Source organism: Anas platyrhynchos, chromosome 2 (assembly GCF_047663525.1).
Source record: "Anas platyrhynchos isolate ZD024472 breed Pekin duck chromosome 2, IASCAAS_PekinDuck_T2T, whole genome shotgun sequence".
NCBI lineage: Eukaryota > Metazoa > Chordata > Aves > Anseriformes > Anatidae > Anas > Anas platyrhynchos.
In genome coordinates this window covers 134,915,599-134,930,994 of record NC_092588.1, presented here as the reverse complement: position 1 = coordinate 134,930,994, position 15,396 = coordinate 134,915,599, and the positions used below count along the sequence as shown (strand labels likewise).

Below are 15,396 nucleotides of genomic sequence, written 5' to 3'. Positions count from 1 at the left end.
GGTCTTTTCTGCAGCTATGTGTATATAGCTGCTATGTCTATATAGGTGCTTTCTGCAGCATGTCACAGTGCTTGCACTGGTAGCATAATTATTGAGTATGTCATCTCCAGTTAAGCAAGGATGATAAATTTTACCTTTTTGAATAATGACACAAAATTGATTTATAATGTAATTATTTTTTAATTTGTTCTATGTATCTCAACTAAGTACAGAGACACACAGGCCTGTTCTGGCCATGCAGAACTGCACCATCACTGGAGCAGGCCTGATGCACTTGTCTCTGCATAACGTCTGAGATGATCTGAGGCAAACTGAAAGCTGTAGTTCTCTAAGTGGATTTGCCAGCCTGTCCTTTTACACAGTGCCTCATTTTGTCTTCTCAGAGAATGGATTTTAAGGCCTAAACAGGCCGACATTAAGTTTACAGCGGGGCACTTTGGCCAGCAGGGAACCAACACGGCTTCCGAGGGACCGCGCTAGCAGGGCACGGGGGCGAAGGGCTCCAGGCACAAATCGCTTCTTGGCGACCCTTCGCGGAGCCCCCGCCTCAAACCCCTCGAGCCGGGCTCCGCAGAGCGGCTCCCGCGGGCACAGCGCTGCCTGGCACCGGGGGGCAGCTCCACACCGGGGCACCTCCACAGGGGGGCCGCCCACCGAGAGCCGCCCCCTCGGGCACGGCTGAGGCGCCCCCCCCCCCGGCGGCCTCTCCCTCAGCGCCGCGCTCCGCCCTTGGCCCCGCTCCCTCCCTGCCGGCCCGGCCGTGCCGCGGCGCTGACGGGACTTGTAGTTCCCCGGCCCCCGCCCTGCCCAGCGCCGAGCCCGGCTCCGCCGCCCGAGGACTGCAGGTCCCAGGGAGCAGCGGGCGGGCGCGGTCAGGTGGCGCCCAACATGGCTCCGCCGTGAGCCTGCTGCCGTGAGGGGGCTGCGGCCGTGCGGGGCTGCCGGGGCGGCGCCATGCAGAAGATCAAGTCGCTGATGGCCCGGCAGGTGAGGCAGCGGGGCCGGGCGGGGTGCCCTGCGTGAGGTGTGGCTGTAGGGGCGCCGGGCCGTGGCGCTGTAATATGGCCAGGCGGCTGTGCCCGCCGAGCGGCCGTCCCCAGGGGTTGTGTCGGGGTGTGCGGCTCGGGAGTGTTCACAGGGCGGTGTCCGAGTCGCTCAGTTGCACGGAGCGTCGTTAAGCGAAGCCTGTTTGCCCCGTGTCTGGGTTTCAGAGCTTAAAAAGTGCCTTAAGCACCGCCCGCCAGCTCATCGCCTGCCCCAGGTGGTTGTAGGAGGCGGTGGGAGAGCCAGGAGCTGAACTTTGGTTCCCAGCGCTGTCCCCAGAGCACGGGCAGGAGGCAGGGTTTAAAATGGAGACCGGCATGGACGCCGAATTCCCCAAATAGCATTTTGGGCCCTGTACCATTACATTGCTATAGATGGGCAATGAGATTTTGGCTGGGGCACTGTTTAGAGCCTTCTTTTACGTTGTACATCCCCTGTTGTCAGGAGTCAGCCCAGCAGTGAGCGAGCAGACCTCGGCCCCACCTAATGGGAGCTGTTGGAAGCCCGCCCGGTGTGCAAATGGTGTGGTCTGAAACTAATACAATTTAGGCAATTCTCAGCCTTTGGGAGGGATAAATTCCCACCCAGCATTCAATAAGTGCAACTTTTTGCTGCTGATGGAAATAAGCTGCCTTCAATGCAAAGTTTTGAGGTGGTTGTGGAAGATTTTGTGTGGAGTAGGAGAAGCCACAGCAGTTGCTTTTGGTTGTTTGTTACCTTGAATTTCAGATTCACAGCCTTTGGGGGCAGTAACTGGGAAGGGAGGGTGTTTTCAAACCGTGCCCAAGAGAATCTGAGAACCAAAACCAGAATGAAGAGGTTTTGCATATGGGGAAAATGAAACAACTGTGAAGTGACGTAGCAACCATTCACATGATGAATTTGTAAAACACTGTCAGAGGATAAAAGCACACTTCTTTCAATGTGAGCTCACTCACAATTGCATGGCTCCTTTCAGTTCAGAGAAAGCATTGGTACCCAGGGGGTGTGAAAGGGGCTTAGAAACACTGTCATTGGTGTCAACTGGGGAGAATTTGAGAGAAATCTGACTATGACTCAGGGCTCATGTGAACTGCCAGGGGGTCAAGGGAAGGGTAGAGTCAGAGCCACATCTGAAACTTGAACTTTTAAGTTCACTTCTGCTTAGAAAGATAGCAGAGAATGTGCTAAGAAAAATGTTCTGTGATACTGCTTCATAAAATGCATATCATGTTGAACAAACATGTACTCATCTGGTTACTTGATGCTTCCTGTACGAAGCTTGTCTAATAGAGTGTATTCTATTTATGTGGCTTTGTGGGTTTTAAAGAATAATAATGATATAAAAGAGCTAATGTTGGTTATGCATCTTTTTTTTCAGCTTGGTTATGTGTACAGAAAATGATTCCTAATAGTTTTATACGGTAAATTGAGAAATCTTCCAACTTAGAAAAATCTTATAGTTATGCAGCAGGGTAGGTAGCACTTGCCTTGAATTTGATTGATTGCATTAATCCATTAAGTTTGTGGAACAAAAAGCGTTGTGTTTTTTGGACACACTTGCATTTTTAAACATTTGGAAGTTGGCAGGAAGATGTAAGTGGACTTTGTTAAGAGGATATTAGTGAACTCTCCTAAAAAGGTACTTACTGCATAAAGCTGGAAGTGCATAGATGTTTAAGGAATATAATTTACATACCAGTGGCCTCAAGGTTTTATAGAATAAAGGCTTAGCCTTCCAGACTTATGTCAGTGTAATTTATTAAAGGACTTGTGTTTTTTTTTTTTTTTCTTCAGTAGCAGGTAAGACTTGGGCAGTTTGGTTGCAAGATATGTAATCAACCTTAACTGACTTAAAATTCTTTTAAAGGGTCTAAGAAGTCCTCAGGAGAGTGTCCATGACCTCAGTCCTATTGAAAACTTACGGATTCCTAGTAAGGTATGATACATGACCTCCTCCCACCCCCTTCAGTTTTAATTTTTCATTTTATATTTAAATGACACTTAGCTGCTTTTTTTCTTTTTTTTTTTTCCTTTGGTCACAACTCCAGATTTGTTGCCGTTCTTCTTGATGGTTTTGTTTCCTCCTGAATACCTTTAGATTTTTTTTTTTTAATGGAAAAATTAGAATTTTGAGGCAAAACAGTGCGTCAAGTCAAAATGAGGGTGCATTAAAATTTCTTTCTTGGACCTTTGAAGTTGTCACTGGATGTTGATCTCAATATTTTTAGGTTTCCTGCTCAAATCAGGGTGGAGGGGGAAGAAGGGAAGGAAGTGCTTTTTGTCACTTAGGAAAGTACATGATATAAGGGTAGCCTGCATAGTTCTAGTCTTGGTATTCAGTCTTTGCATGCTTTTGGTGCCGTAAGTGTATTTCAGAATTTCATGGTTTTCATCTTCAGCATATGCAATTAACTTCATATTCTACTTTAAATGTTATAGCTTTAGAATAATAAAAATCATTTTACTTTTTATTTATCTCACTATTCAGATGATGTCATCTCTCTCTCGTCTCACAGATCATGCTGAGTAATCTGTGTATGAGGGAGAAATTGTTGCAATATTTGACTGCTAGATGATTTGCAAGACTTACTGTGGATGATACTTATTCTCTTCTCCTAATTTGGACCTTGCCTTTAACCAATGAGTTATCTAAGTTACTGTCTTCAACTGAATTTTGATGCCTTATTTTACATTTAAAAAACCTGTATTTCTCTCTCTCTCTACATAAGAGATGTAATTGTAGTATGAGATGTAATTGTAATAACATTGTAATATGATGCTTGTACTAAGGCAGACAAGAAAATCAGTGTTATTCCATGTTTAAAAAAAATCATATAACAATCTCTAAATTGGTACATAATATTCTGTTAAACAGTGGCCAATATATTGATTTCAAAGACTCAAAGTATTCAGTTGCAGTGACGTTTAAAGAACTGTCACATTTCCATGGCTCAGGTTTCAAAACTGCAAATTCCTGCCACCCACTGGGCATCCAATTTCAAATAGCCTTTTCTGCCAAGTTGACTCTCCAGGTAAAAATAGATGCAGGGTATCTTGGTTGGCTCTCTGCTCTGTAACGGTGTGATGTTATGTGTCTGGTAAACCTACACTTTGTATCAATAACAACGGGAAAACAAATACCTCTCAATTTGCAATTTTTTTTTTTGTTATTTTTTGGAAGAGTTCTGGTAGTTGTATGCTGACAACCCTTTGTAACGTGAGAAAGTTATCAGCAACTGTTCTGCAGACAGAACAGAATCTCCTGAAAATGAGGAATTCTGTGCTGAAAAGACAAGACTGCATCAACATTAGGACTCATCACCTGATTTTTTTACAAAGCTGATAAAATTAGAGTATTATTCTCTTCTGTGCCATAGTATGAAGCTTTTATAGTTTTTAATTCTTCTAACATTTATTCCCTTTCAAAATGTTTTAGGTGAGTGGTTTTAAAAATAACTGCTGTATTAAGAATATATATTCTGAATATTCAGATTCTGAATCTGAATATTCTGAGATGATTTTTCCTTCTCAAAAAGCTATATTCAGTTAATCTCTTGTACAGGTACCTATTTATCTGATAAAACATTAAATCAGGTGAATATTGAGTAAAATTACTGTGTTTTGATCAGTTTAGCTCCTGGCTATGGTCCAAGGCCATATATCACAGTAATTTTACTTCCATCCCTTTCCTTTTAAGAAGAAGGGTTAATATTACTATCCCTTCTTAACTTTGCTAAAAACCTTCATTGTATGATTTTACTTTCCAAATGGTAAGGCATCAGATGAGACACCGTAATATGTTTTCTGGACTGTGGGCATCGATCCTGATACCCTTTGCTGAAAACAGGAATTTTGGGTAGCGGGAAGGGGAAGATTTTGTCTGTGTTTTGTGGTATGAGTAACCATCAAGGAGATTCAGTTTCAATACTGAGCAGAAATTGAAAGTCATTGAGCCCTTGGATATACGTGTTTGTTTTGAACTAAAATGACATTCAATACCATAGCAATGTACTGATGTCACAAATCAGAATAATGTAATTACAGGTTGGTTCAAGTAGCTTTGCTGGATATAAGCTAACCCCTCTCAATAATTATTTTATAATAATGGACAGGTTTGGTGAAGAGAATTCATTTTTGAATGCAAAAGTAAAGGCAATAAAAAGGTTTTTAAAGGCAATGAGTGAAAAACCATAATATTACAATGAGTGAAAAAACATAATATTAATCATAATATTGCAGGCTGCTTTTTGAAAGTGTATGTTGTTCTCTGCTGCCACATTTTAATAATGTTTTCATATCTTGAATAACAAAAGTCTCATGCTCACAAGCCAAATACTGTTTTGACTATAGAATGGTTATGTTGCTACGCTTTCATCATCACACTTCCATAGCCAAAGTGCAATCCCCAGACTGATTTAGGACAAGTGTTGCTCAAAGTTTCAAATGCTAAGTTAATGTTGTAGAAAGGTGTACAGAATAAAGGACTGCAGAGTCAGCATGAATTATTCAAAAGAGCACAAACCGTTGATAGATAATGATAACTCTAGGGACAAAAGTGTGTCTTTGAAATGGTGACTGTTGAACTAAATTGAAAGTCAAATGGAAAACACAGAGAATGGGGAAAGGATCTCCTCAGGGGAAGACATCTCCTCAGAGGAAAGCCAGCAAAATTCTCATAGGTTTTGATATTTGAAAGTTACTTGCTGACCGGTGGCTTGCTGGTAAGCGTGTGAAAGTGGAGACTGTGCTCCTCGATTTTGTATTTTCTTTTGTTCCTTTTTTTTTTTTTTTCCAAACAATGAAATGATTTACTACCTTTATTTTACTGAATATCCCTTGAGTGTATGCACTCACATTATCCATTACTCCCAATAGGTTCTGTAACTGTCTTGAAAAATTCCAGTCTGCTTGCATCATATGAAGATAAATCACCAGCTAACTTGCTTTGCTTTCTGTTGTAATACAGAACCATACTACCAACTCGGTAACAGAGAAATAAACGTATAGTGGATTAAGTCAGAGATGGAGTTTGTAGGTGAGGTAAATCTGAACTGAACGGCAAAATTTCTAGAAGAAAGAGTAGCCTGCAGAATGGTTTTGTGTCTTCTTTGGGTTGAGATACCTTACTCCATCTGGATTGTGGTTGTCCTGGGGAACTGCAATTCTTGGCATATCAGTGTCTTTTGGTTGTTGAAAATGGTGTGTATTAAGGATGGTATAGAACTGCAGTACTGGTTTTTGAACCATTCTGTGATTGTCAGCTTTGTTCTTCCCCAAGCTGATAACAATTCTGCTTGGTAGATTCCCTGCCTTCCACGTTCCTGACATACCTTGAAACAGTCAGACATTACTCTGCACCCTACAGTCATGGGGAACCCCAACACACCCTCCACAAAAGGTTAAGAGAGGTATTTTGTACACTTCAAGTGTGTAGGGTTAATAATGAGATGATTTTGAATTAGGTTATTTTTATCTTGATGATAATCAGCTCATATGCCATACATAGAAATTAGTTGGCTTTGTCGCTTACGGTGGTAAACAATACTGGAAGTTTATTTTTAATTCTTTTCCTATAGAGAAGATATAGATTTCTTAGTCTGTTGTGGGTTTCCATTTCCCCAACAATAGCTGTGTGCATTAAGTGGTGTGACTAATGTCTGGTCAGGCTTTGTTATTCTCTGCCTATCAGGAGAATTGTTTCCACAGTGTCATGTTTGTTTTGGTAGAGAGAAGGTTTTTTAATGAGTACTCTGTATGCATATTGAAGAATGAAGGATGAAAAGAATGTTCTGGATGTTTCACGTGAAAGACAAGGGACCACCACAGGCTTCCCTGTGGGACTTCATTCCACAGCTGTGGATTAGCTAATAAATGTTTTACCTTGAGGTGGGTTTATATATATACATATAGAGGTGTATCAGCTATTGCTGACCTTCAGCTTCTGATTAGGTTAGAAGCTTTTTAGATTTTTCTGTCTCTAAGCAGTTTCTGTTAACACTGTCTTGATCATGAACACTTCTCGGTGTCTGTTTCCCAAGTCTTTTGGTTGATTGTTAGTGGAATGCAGAAGGTGTTTGCTTCAACTTTGTACTAGTAATGCTTCAGTAGCAATGTTGTTTTCCGTGTTGCAGGCAGCGTAGAACAAAAGAGAGAGTGGGAGTATGACACACAGGGAAATAGCTGGGTAAGTCATCTAAAACTTCCTGAACTGCCTTTCAGATGAGTCTGCAATGAAGCGACTCTTCTGCAATACGGTTCAAGTAATTGCTGTAGGCTCCTGGACCCATAAACTTATATTTCCATACACCAGGAAGGCAAAACAATGTGAGAAGTTTGTGGATGCAAATACTTTTATTTAGCAACGGTTTCTTCAAATTTGTAAGCTGTTAGACAGACAGTTCTTTGTTTTCGCCCTTGCACCCTGCCCAGAAACTGTCTTTCACTGATCTGTTTAGGTGGCATTATGTAAGAGAGACCTGATCCTTAGGGTAGCACTCAGCATGGCCTGCAAGGAAGCATGTTTGCCAGGTTAAATTGTCTTTCAATGAAAGCATGGTCCAAAACACCATGGAAAGGGGAAAAAAGAAGTCACATTTGCACATCACCACAAATGATGCAAATTTTAAGTAGGTAAAGTGTCTTGCTGAGCAAAACTTTGGAAACATGAGTATTCGAAGTGGCATCTTAGATGTTATGTTGGCTGGTTATTGGTTGGAGAGTTCCTACTGCTGAATGTATGTATTAATCTGGGCAGTTGGACTGGAGTACTTTGGGGTTCACCTTGCTGACGTGTCACTCTTTCTGATCTCCTTTGTATCTGATTTGGTTTAGTGAAGTTCTCTGCACGGTCATCATCACGTGATTTTCCCATCCCAAATTTCTATAGCTTTTTCTATTCAGAATACTTCTTGAACTTCTGAATTTACATATTAACTTACTGCTAAATGTTTTTTAATGTTAATTTTTTAAACTATTTTTTAAAGGCAGTTTTTTCATTGGCAATAGTTTTGAGGTATAAAATTTTTGAGGTATAAAACTGACTTGAGGGATTTAATAAAGCTTCTCTCTCTGCCTGTACACAGTGTGCAAATACTACCTCCACAGTGCTAAATCTGGCCTTTACTGAGGCCCTTGAAACAATGGGCTTCGTATTGTAAGCTTTTTTTTTTGTATCCCTGATTGAAGGGATGAGGAAAACTGAATAACAGCAAACTAGGCAAGGATTTTTGCTTCCTTCAGTGGTAAGTGAAAAGACTGGTCTTGAGCCTGTTAGTTGTTTGAAACCAGTGGAGCATAATGGACTGGAAGCTGCAATTTACCATGGCATAAAGTCTGGTGTAATTTATATGGGAGCTTAAGTTTATCCTGGAGAGTCCAGTCTCTCTCTGGACTGACTGTTCTTCTAGAAAGAATGAACAAGATAAAGAAAAAGCCTGCCCATTTAATAAATATTTCCCCAGGTAGTGTTTTTGTGAGAAACACTGAGATAAATGGTTTTTCTGAGACAGGAGAAGATGGTTTCTGAGTAATTTTTCTAGCCATGCCAACCTCAGTGTTATTTTTGTGCTGAAAAATGTGTTATTCTACAAAGATAAAAAGGTCACTGATTAGGCTTCATTGAAACGTTCATATTAAAAACAGTCCTCCCAATTTATTAAGTGCCTCTAAATCGTAAAAATCAAATAATATGACATAAAGAATCACATAAATAATAATGACATAAAGAATCACATAAAGAACATGTGTCCATGGTATCCTTAATGTATGTTTAGGGGACATCAGTCACCACTGACTTAAGGCATTGACATATTTTACCAGCATGACGAGAAACCATCAAGAAATTCAGATTGTTCAAAATCTTTCTTGGATTTATTTATTTTTTTAAACAAATGGCCATGCCAGGAACTTATAGCCAAACATCCAGGTGATAAATTAGGCGATTCCATTTGCAGTGGTTCAGTGAACAAATTAAGCTGACCCTGTCTTGGATGTTTTTTATTTTTAGTTTCTTATAGATACAGCTTCGTGTACTGTAAAATGTTAAACTAATTTATAGAGGGGCTCTGTGTTCAGCATAAAGCTGCCATTTGTTAGGAAGCCGAGCAGGAAACACACTTTGTTTGTTGTAAAGGACGGGAACACATATGGTTAGATGACAGAGAGTTGTTTTGTTAGTGAAACTGTTGCAAGAGCAGCCTGCCACTGAATCTGAACGCAGGCATCATCTGCTGATTCATGCGCCCTCATGCGATGGAAGCTTCAAAATCACAGATTAAACAAATGAAAAATACCCCCCGGGGCCTCTTTCAAGAGCCTGTTCCTTCTCATCCCTGACAGCCTGGGCTCTGCTTCACGTGCCCGCAGTGAGGCTGAAGGGGGTGAGGTGAACAGGAGCTGTCGGGGTGCCCCGTTCCCCTCAGGCCTTCCCGCCCTGCGCGGCCTCCCCAGAAGATGGAGGCCGCTGCCTCCGCCCCCCGGCGGGCGGCGCCCGAGCACCGCGGGGCGGCCTCTGCCCTGGGCTCCGCCGTGCCAGCCCGTTCCCCCTCCCCTCCTTTTTTTTTTTTTTTTAATAGGCTGTTTTAGAGGAGCAGCGGCTCTTTTTGATGCTTTAGGAAATTGTTCGCGTGTCGCACCTTGGTTGCGTTTATTTGTGTAGGAAAAACAGCACCTTGCTGTGTGGGTGAAATCTTGCTTTGCCTTGTAACGTACGGGCTTTGATGTTACCGAGGGACGTGCAAAATGAGGAAGTTTGTGATTGTTCTGTAAATTAATCTCAAATCCGCTGCCTTTAGCTGGTGAAATAAGCTCTTGAGTTCTTGGTGATGGAACTAAGGGCACCTTGTCCCACTGTAGCAACTTGTGTCAGAGGCTTGGGGTCTTGATGGGACACTTCAGTCTGCTGGACCACTTTGTCAGGGTTAAATTATAATAACAAATAATACGATCAGACCTTTAACTTGCCTTTCCTTCCCTCCCTTCCTTCTACCCTGAATGTTTCCCTTTTGAATCTCTAATAAAGGTTTTCATTCTTTCAGTGGGAACAGCCCACTTCAACTTCAAATATTAGTTGAAAAATCCAGTATGGGAGGATGAGAGGTTCAGACTCAGTTTGTGGTGATGAGTGGGCACAGCTGGGCTCTTGAGAAAACCTTCCACGTGAGATTGTGCCAGAAGGGAGGAGAATGCACATCTTGAATATTAGCTGTCACAAAGCTGTTGGTGCCTGCCTGTTTAGACCACCCCACTAGTTGGAGAAAAATCTGTAATGTGTTAATATTGTGCAAAGGAAGCAGATCTGTCATGATTTTGCCTATATAAAAAAAAAAAGTCAAGTGTTTAATGGCATGTCTTTTATCAAAGTTACCAAAGTGAATTCTGAGAGCTAAATGGAATAGTTATGCGTGTAGTGACACCGTCTACCCTAGGTTTACAAAGGTAGTTCTTCAGGTTAAAAAATAAATAAATCAGATTTTAGCTTTTACTTTTAATGAAAAATTCTACAATATGCCAAGCTTCAGGAGAAAAACTGCAGACTCAGCATCCATTTATGCCACAAATAAATACTGAGGAAGAAATGTTTAGGTAATCTGTGACAATGAAACTTGCACTGTTCTTTGGAAAGTTTAGACTGTCTTGCTGTTTGTAACGAGGAATGCAAGCTGCAATGTACAGATCTTTCTATTCTCAATAAATTATTGCTTCTTGTACTAAAGCTCTTAATGACTTTCAGAAAATAGTTGTTTTGGTAAGCATTGTTCCTTCTAGGATGTGATACTATGTCACGAAAATCCTTCTTTTTCTGTTTTGTGAAGGAGGAGCTCAGAGAATCACGGGAAGAACAAACTGATCCTCAAGCTCAGCAAGAAATAATTAATAGTATTGAAGAAGTTTATTTTTCCAGTGATTCCTTTGATATTGTGAAGTATGAATTAGAGGTAAGTTGTCGTTATAAAAGAAAAGGCAGTAATGTATCCAAACATTGAAAGCCAAAAGTCAGCTTCTTTCAGTGATCCATTTTCCATTTGTTTCTTATATCCTGAATTAATGCAAAACAGTGTGGATTTTGTTTTGTTTTTTGTTGCCCCTCCCCATGCCCAAATCTTCTTGCAGTTGTATGGAGCTTCCAACCTATGGTATTAGTATGGAGTCTCTTTTAATGTGATGTGATAATATCAGGCCTGATGTGCTAACATACTTAGAAATTTAAACTACTAGGAGAAAGTCCGAATAGTTGGAGGAAAAAATGTCTATTCTGTATTTTGGGTATTTTTTTAAACAGATGGAATTAATAGACTGAGAAGTTAATAGTTTCAATGGCTAGGGACTTGTGTATGTATATGTATGTCTTAAAATGGCGTAACTTTGAGGAAATTATGACATTATGCTTTTTAACACTGATTAATTTCAGTATCCATTATTTGAATACAAATTAGATTGCAGAAGCAATAAGAATGTTTCTTTAATTAAACTGATTGGTTAGTTAATACTGCATATGTATTTTATGTACTTTAATTTCTCACTGAATTTTATTTGTTGTTCACATTCAGAGGCTTCCTCCAGTACTTAGTCTTCAAGAACTGGAAGAGTACAGAGACAAATTAAAACAACAGCAAGCTGCTGTAAGTAAAGGTGTTTAGTATTCTAAACTCTATACTATACTCAGAGTTTGTTTTTTTTAAATTATCTATACTTGTAGGTTAAAGTGATTTTTTATTTTTTTACTTTTTCAAAAAAAAGCATTTTTTGCTTTAATATTGTTGTGTGCTTTTGTAATGGAAAATCATATCAGTAAATCGTATAATCTTAAGAAGTGATAAGTATTGTAAGAAGGATCAAATGGGCTGTTAATAAAGAAACTTTATTTTTAGTTCAATTTTTCCAATGTATTGCAAGAAATAAAATGCTGAACACAGCACTTAATAGTGCTGTAGAATCCCTTTTTTGAGAGACTTTTGGCAATGTAGAACACAAAATGTTTAAAAAAAAAAAAACAGCCTCTTTCCCTAGAGTCTGTATTTTTACCTTATTTTTCATTTGCTGATTTTTTTTTTTTTAACTTGGCCCCAAGTATTTCTAGTAAGTACTGGTATATACTTATTATGAAATGAAATAATGAGTAATAACTGTAATTTATGGGGGAATCGGAGTAGCAGATTCTGAAGGGTATTTTTTACTTCTCAGGCTTTTTAAAAATACATTAAATATTGATTTTTTTTCTCTGGAAGATGAACAGGAAATGAATGTATTAGCTGGCATTTGGAGAGTATCTGCAAATAACAGTATTATTTCTAACTCACATCTTTCAATAGATGAAATGTACATCAGAAAATATTAAACCACTAACAATACACAAAGAACAAGTTCTTTTGGCCTAAGATGTCTTTTCCCAGAATAAACCTATGAAATGTTGTGAGAAGCTGGGCAAATGAAAACTCCACTTTCATCACCAAGAGGTGTTGAGCCTAAGAGGACATTGGTGGTGACCTATTTTAGCAAGGAAATACGCTCAAGGCTGAGAGACAACTTCATAGGCATATACTGAATAATCCCAATACATGTTATCAATGTTTTGGCCATTTTGTATGCACAGTGGGAAACAGCACGGGAGTAGTTTCAGTACATGGCATGACGTGAATTGGAAAGTACATGAAGCTGACAAATAATAGAGGAGAGAACTGAGCATATTTTCCAGGAAATATGGCCCATGTTCTAGACAATTAGATACAGTACTCAAGAAGTCTGCTTTTGAAATAAGATAAATATTGTATTTCTCGTGTCAGTGGCTGAATGTATAGTTGACCCAGGAAATTACAATAGTGATTTAGAGAGAATTCCAACTTTTCAATTCCCATAACACAAAATACTCAAATGACAACGAATTATTTGTAGTAGAGCTCTGATCTTCCAGTTCTCACTGGCTGTTACTATCTACTTTTGCACTACTGATTTTGGTTATGTCTTTGTTTCAATATAGACTCCATGTTTTCTGTAGTTTCTCCATTCCATTACCATTTTCAATTCCATTGAGCCACTCAACACTTATTTAATATGTGCATCGTGACAGCTTTAATTTGAGTAGTCATCTGGGTACAAATAATTTGAATTAGGAGGCTTTTTTCCTGTACATCTGTTTGGTTTCATTTTAATTAATAGTCTGATATACACAACTGTATTTTCTTTTTCCTTCAGGAGACAGTACTTTTTCCTGATGTGGCTAGGAAAAAGAAAATTGTTTTCTGGTCTCCTCAAAAAACATTGCAGTTTGCATGCATTGATAATTGAAGCTGCTTTCAGCAGCCACATTCATTGGTAGTAGTTGCATTTCTGAGTTACAAAGGTTAAGAATTAAAAAGTTAATCAGCACAGCAGTATAGAAGCTGCCAAAAGCAGGGAGAAAATGTGGAAATGTATATAATAATCTAGTATATGATGGTTCATTCAAAAGAAAGAAAAGAATTGCTTGTAAGTTCAGATAAGTACTATCAGTAAGTTCAGGCAAACAACAAAAATGGCTGTGGCAGATGGTTGACAGTGTTTAGGTTTTTATTGGTATTAAGTAATCAAGAACTTGCGAAACAACAACAAAAATAGTGAAAAGTGAAAATGAAATGCATCGTCTCTTATTCATGTGTACTGCTTAATGAATCCCCTTAACAGTGAAGAATCAAGCTGTTAGATTTGTGCTGGAGGCGTAAATGGCTAACAAGGATATGCCTCTTGTGAAGTTTACACATATACAAGGCTAAATGGAAGAAGAGATTGAAAAGAAGTGAAAATTTTCGTAGGATATAGACTGTATAGAGCATAACTTCCTGAGAGCCCCAAAGTTGTGCAGACTTGTAGCTTTTGGCTTCGTAACATCCTTTCCTGCGCTTCTGCATCACAAGGAGCAGTTCTTTTGCTGTCCTGCAAAACAAAGCTGTAATATCAGAGTCCTTTGAAGACCATGTGCATGCAGGTGCTCTTCCAAGGGATGGGAACTGAACTGGTGGAGCCATTGTGAGTGTTACAGGAGTGCTGTATTGTAAAGATGCCTATGTTGTACTGTGTTTGAATAAGCAGTTTCCAAACCTGCTGTGTATACAACAAAACCCAAAAACCAAAAAATCCTCCTCATTGCTCTTTCCCACAAGTGTACTGGGGCTGGCTGACAGTCACAGCCAGTTTTACTTTATTTTCATTTCTGGAAGTGTTGGTCCCTGTGAAGAATATAGAGCAATGCCAATAACGTTTTTGTCATGTTTGAAACTGAACAAACAGTTTGCAATAAACAAACAACCAAAACCTACAAACTATTTTCAAGCTTACATTCATATGACTGTTAATGTTGGATTTCTTTTTTTTATTTTTGTATTTTTTTTTGTTTGCGCACAAGAGACTGATCAAAGCAACAATGCTCATTCTTAAATTCAGTGCGGGCAGGGGCCCTCAGGAGTGTTCCACTTACTGTTAGTTCAGAACAATGGAGAAAATTTTGAAATATGCATGTTCTGCGAACTAAAGAAATGGTGTAATGTGCACAGGGTGAATATTCATTTTGGCATGGATTTTATTTAATGTGGTATCTGTCTGAAAGGTAAGCATCACCATGACTTTCTTAGATCCCCATGGTAGATGGTTTCCTTAAGTTTCTGCTCTAGCAGTAGCATAAACACAATGTAAGCAGTTGGAGTTACATATTTTATTCTTATTTTTATTCTAGCATGTTCTTTAACAAGCAGAGAAGTAAGAGACTAATTTAAAAACGGTCATAAATTCCTAGATGGAATTGTGAATAAGCATTTTACTTTAATGATCCATGTGATTTCTAGGGTTTTTAAACTTGTTATGGCTGGCATATTTATTAATAAGTTTGAAAAGCTCAGGAGTGACACAATCACAAAGACACTGTAGAACTTCAGTATAGAGACTGGCTTATTTATAGAGATTGCTGTGTATCACCTCTGGTATTCTTGTTTTTAAGGTATCTAAGAAAGTTGCAGACTTGATTCTTGAAAAGCAACCTGCATATGTTGAGGTAAGACTACTGTCATTTTTTAACAGTAAACCACTCAAATTTCTCCTCTTATAATACTGCTCTTGTTTCAGTTGGAATTAAGTATAGTAATTGGTTAGAAGAGATGCTAGTGCTTGGCTGGAAGTAGTTGTTCTAGCTAAACCTGGATCTCTAACGGGTGAATGAAGGGTGTTTTAACCTGGGGGCTCTTCAGGATGCTAAATGCTTCTACATATGACTATATTAAGATGGTTTTCTGAAAACATGAATTCACATGCTTGACCACTGCCTGTAATGGACTCGAAGAGGAGCTTTTCGAGCACCTGTGTTTAGGAATGGTTTCAGATTTTTATATGCAAGAGCAAACTGCAATG

At 39.4% G+C, this 15,396-nt stretch overlaps 1 protein-coding gene across 1 annotated transcript in view; it reads left to right on the top strand.

Moving 5' to 3' along the window:
- The first annotated feature begins 828 nt into the window (after nucleotides 1-828).
- Nucleotides 829-15,396, top strand: part of VPS50 (VPS50 subunit of EARP/GARPII complex) — a 75,351-nt gene continuing 60,783 nt past the window's right edge. The window contains exons 1-5 of the mRNA XM_038174757.2: nucleotides 829-987; nucleotides 2,894-2,962; nucleotides 10,839-10,961; nucleotides 11,574-11,645; nucleotides 14,990-15,043. Coding sequence (XP_038030685.1) covers nucleotides 955-987; nucleotides 2,894-2,962; nucleotides 10,839-10,961; nucleotides 11,574-11,645; nucleotides 14,990-15,043 — 351 coding nt within the window. The 5' untranslated portion in view covers nucleotides 829-954. The remainder of the gene's footprint in view (nucleotides 988-2,893; nucleotides 2,963-10,838; nucleotides 10,962-11,573; nucleotides 11,646-14,989; nucleotides 15,044-15,396) is intronic.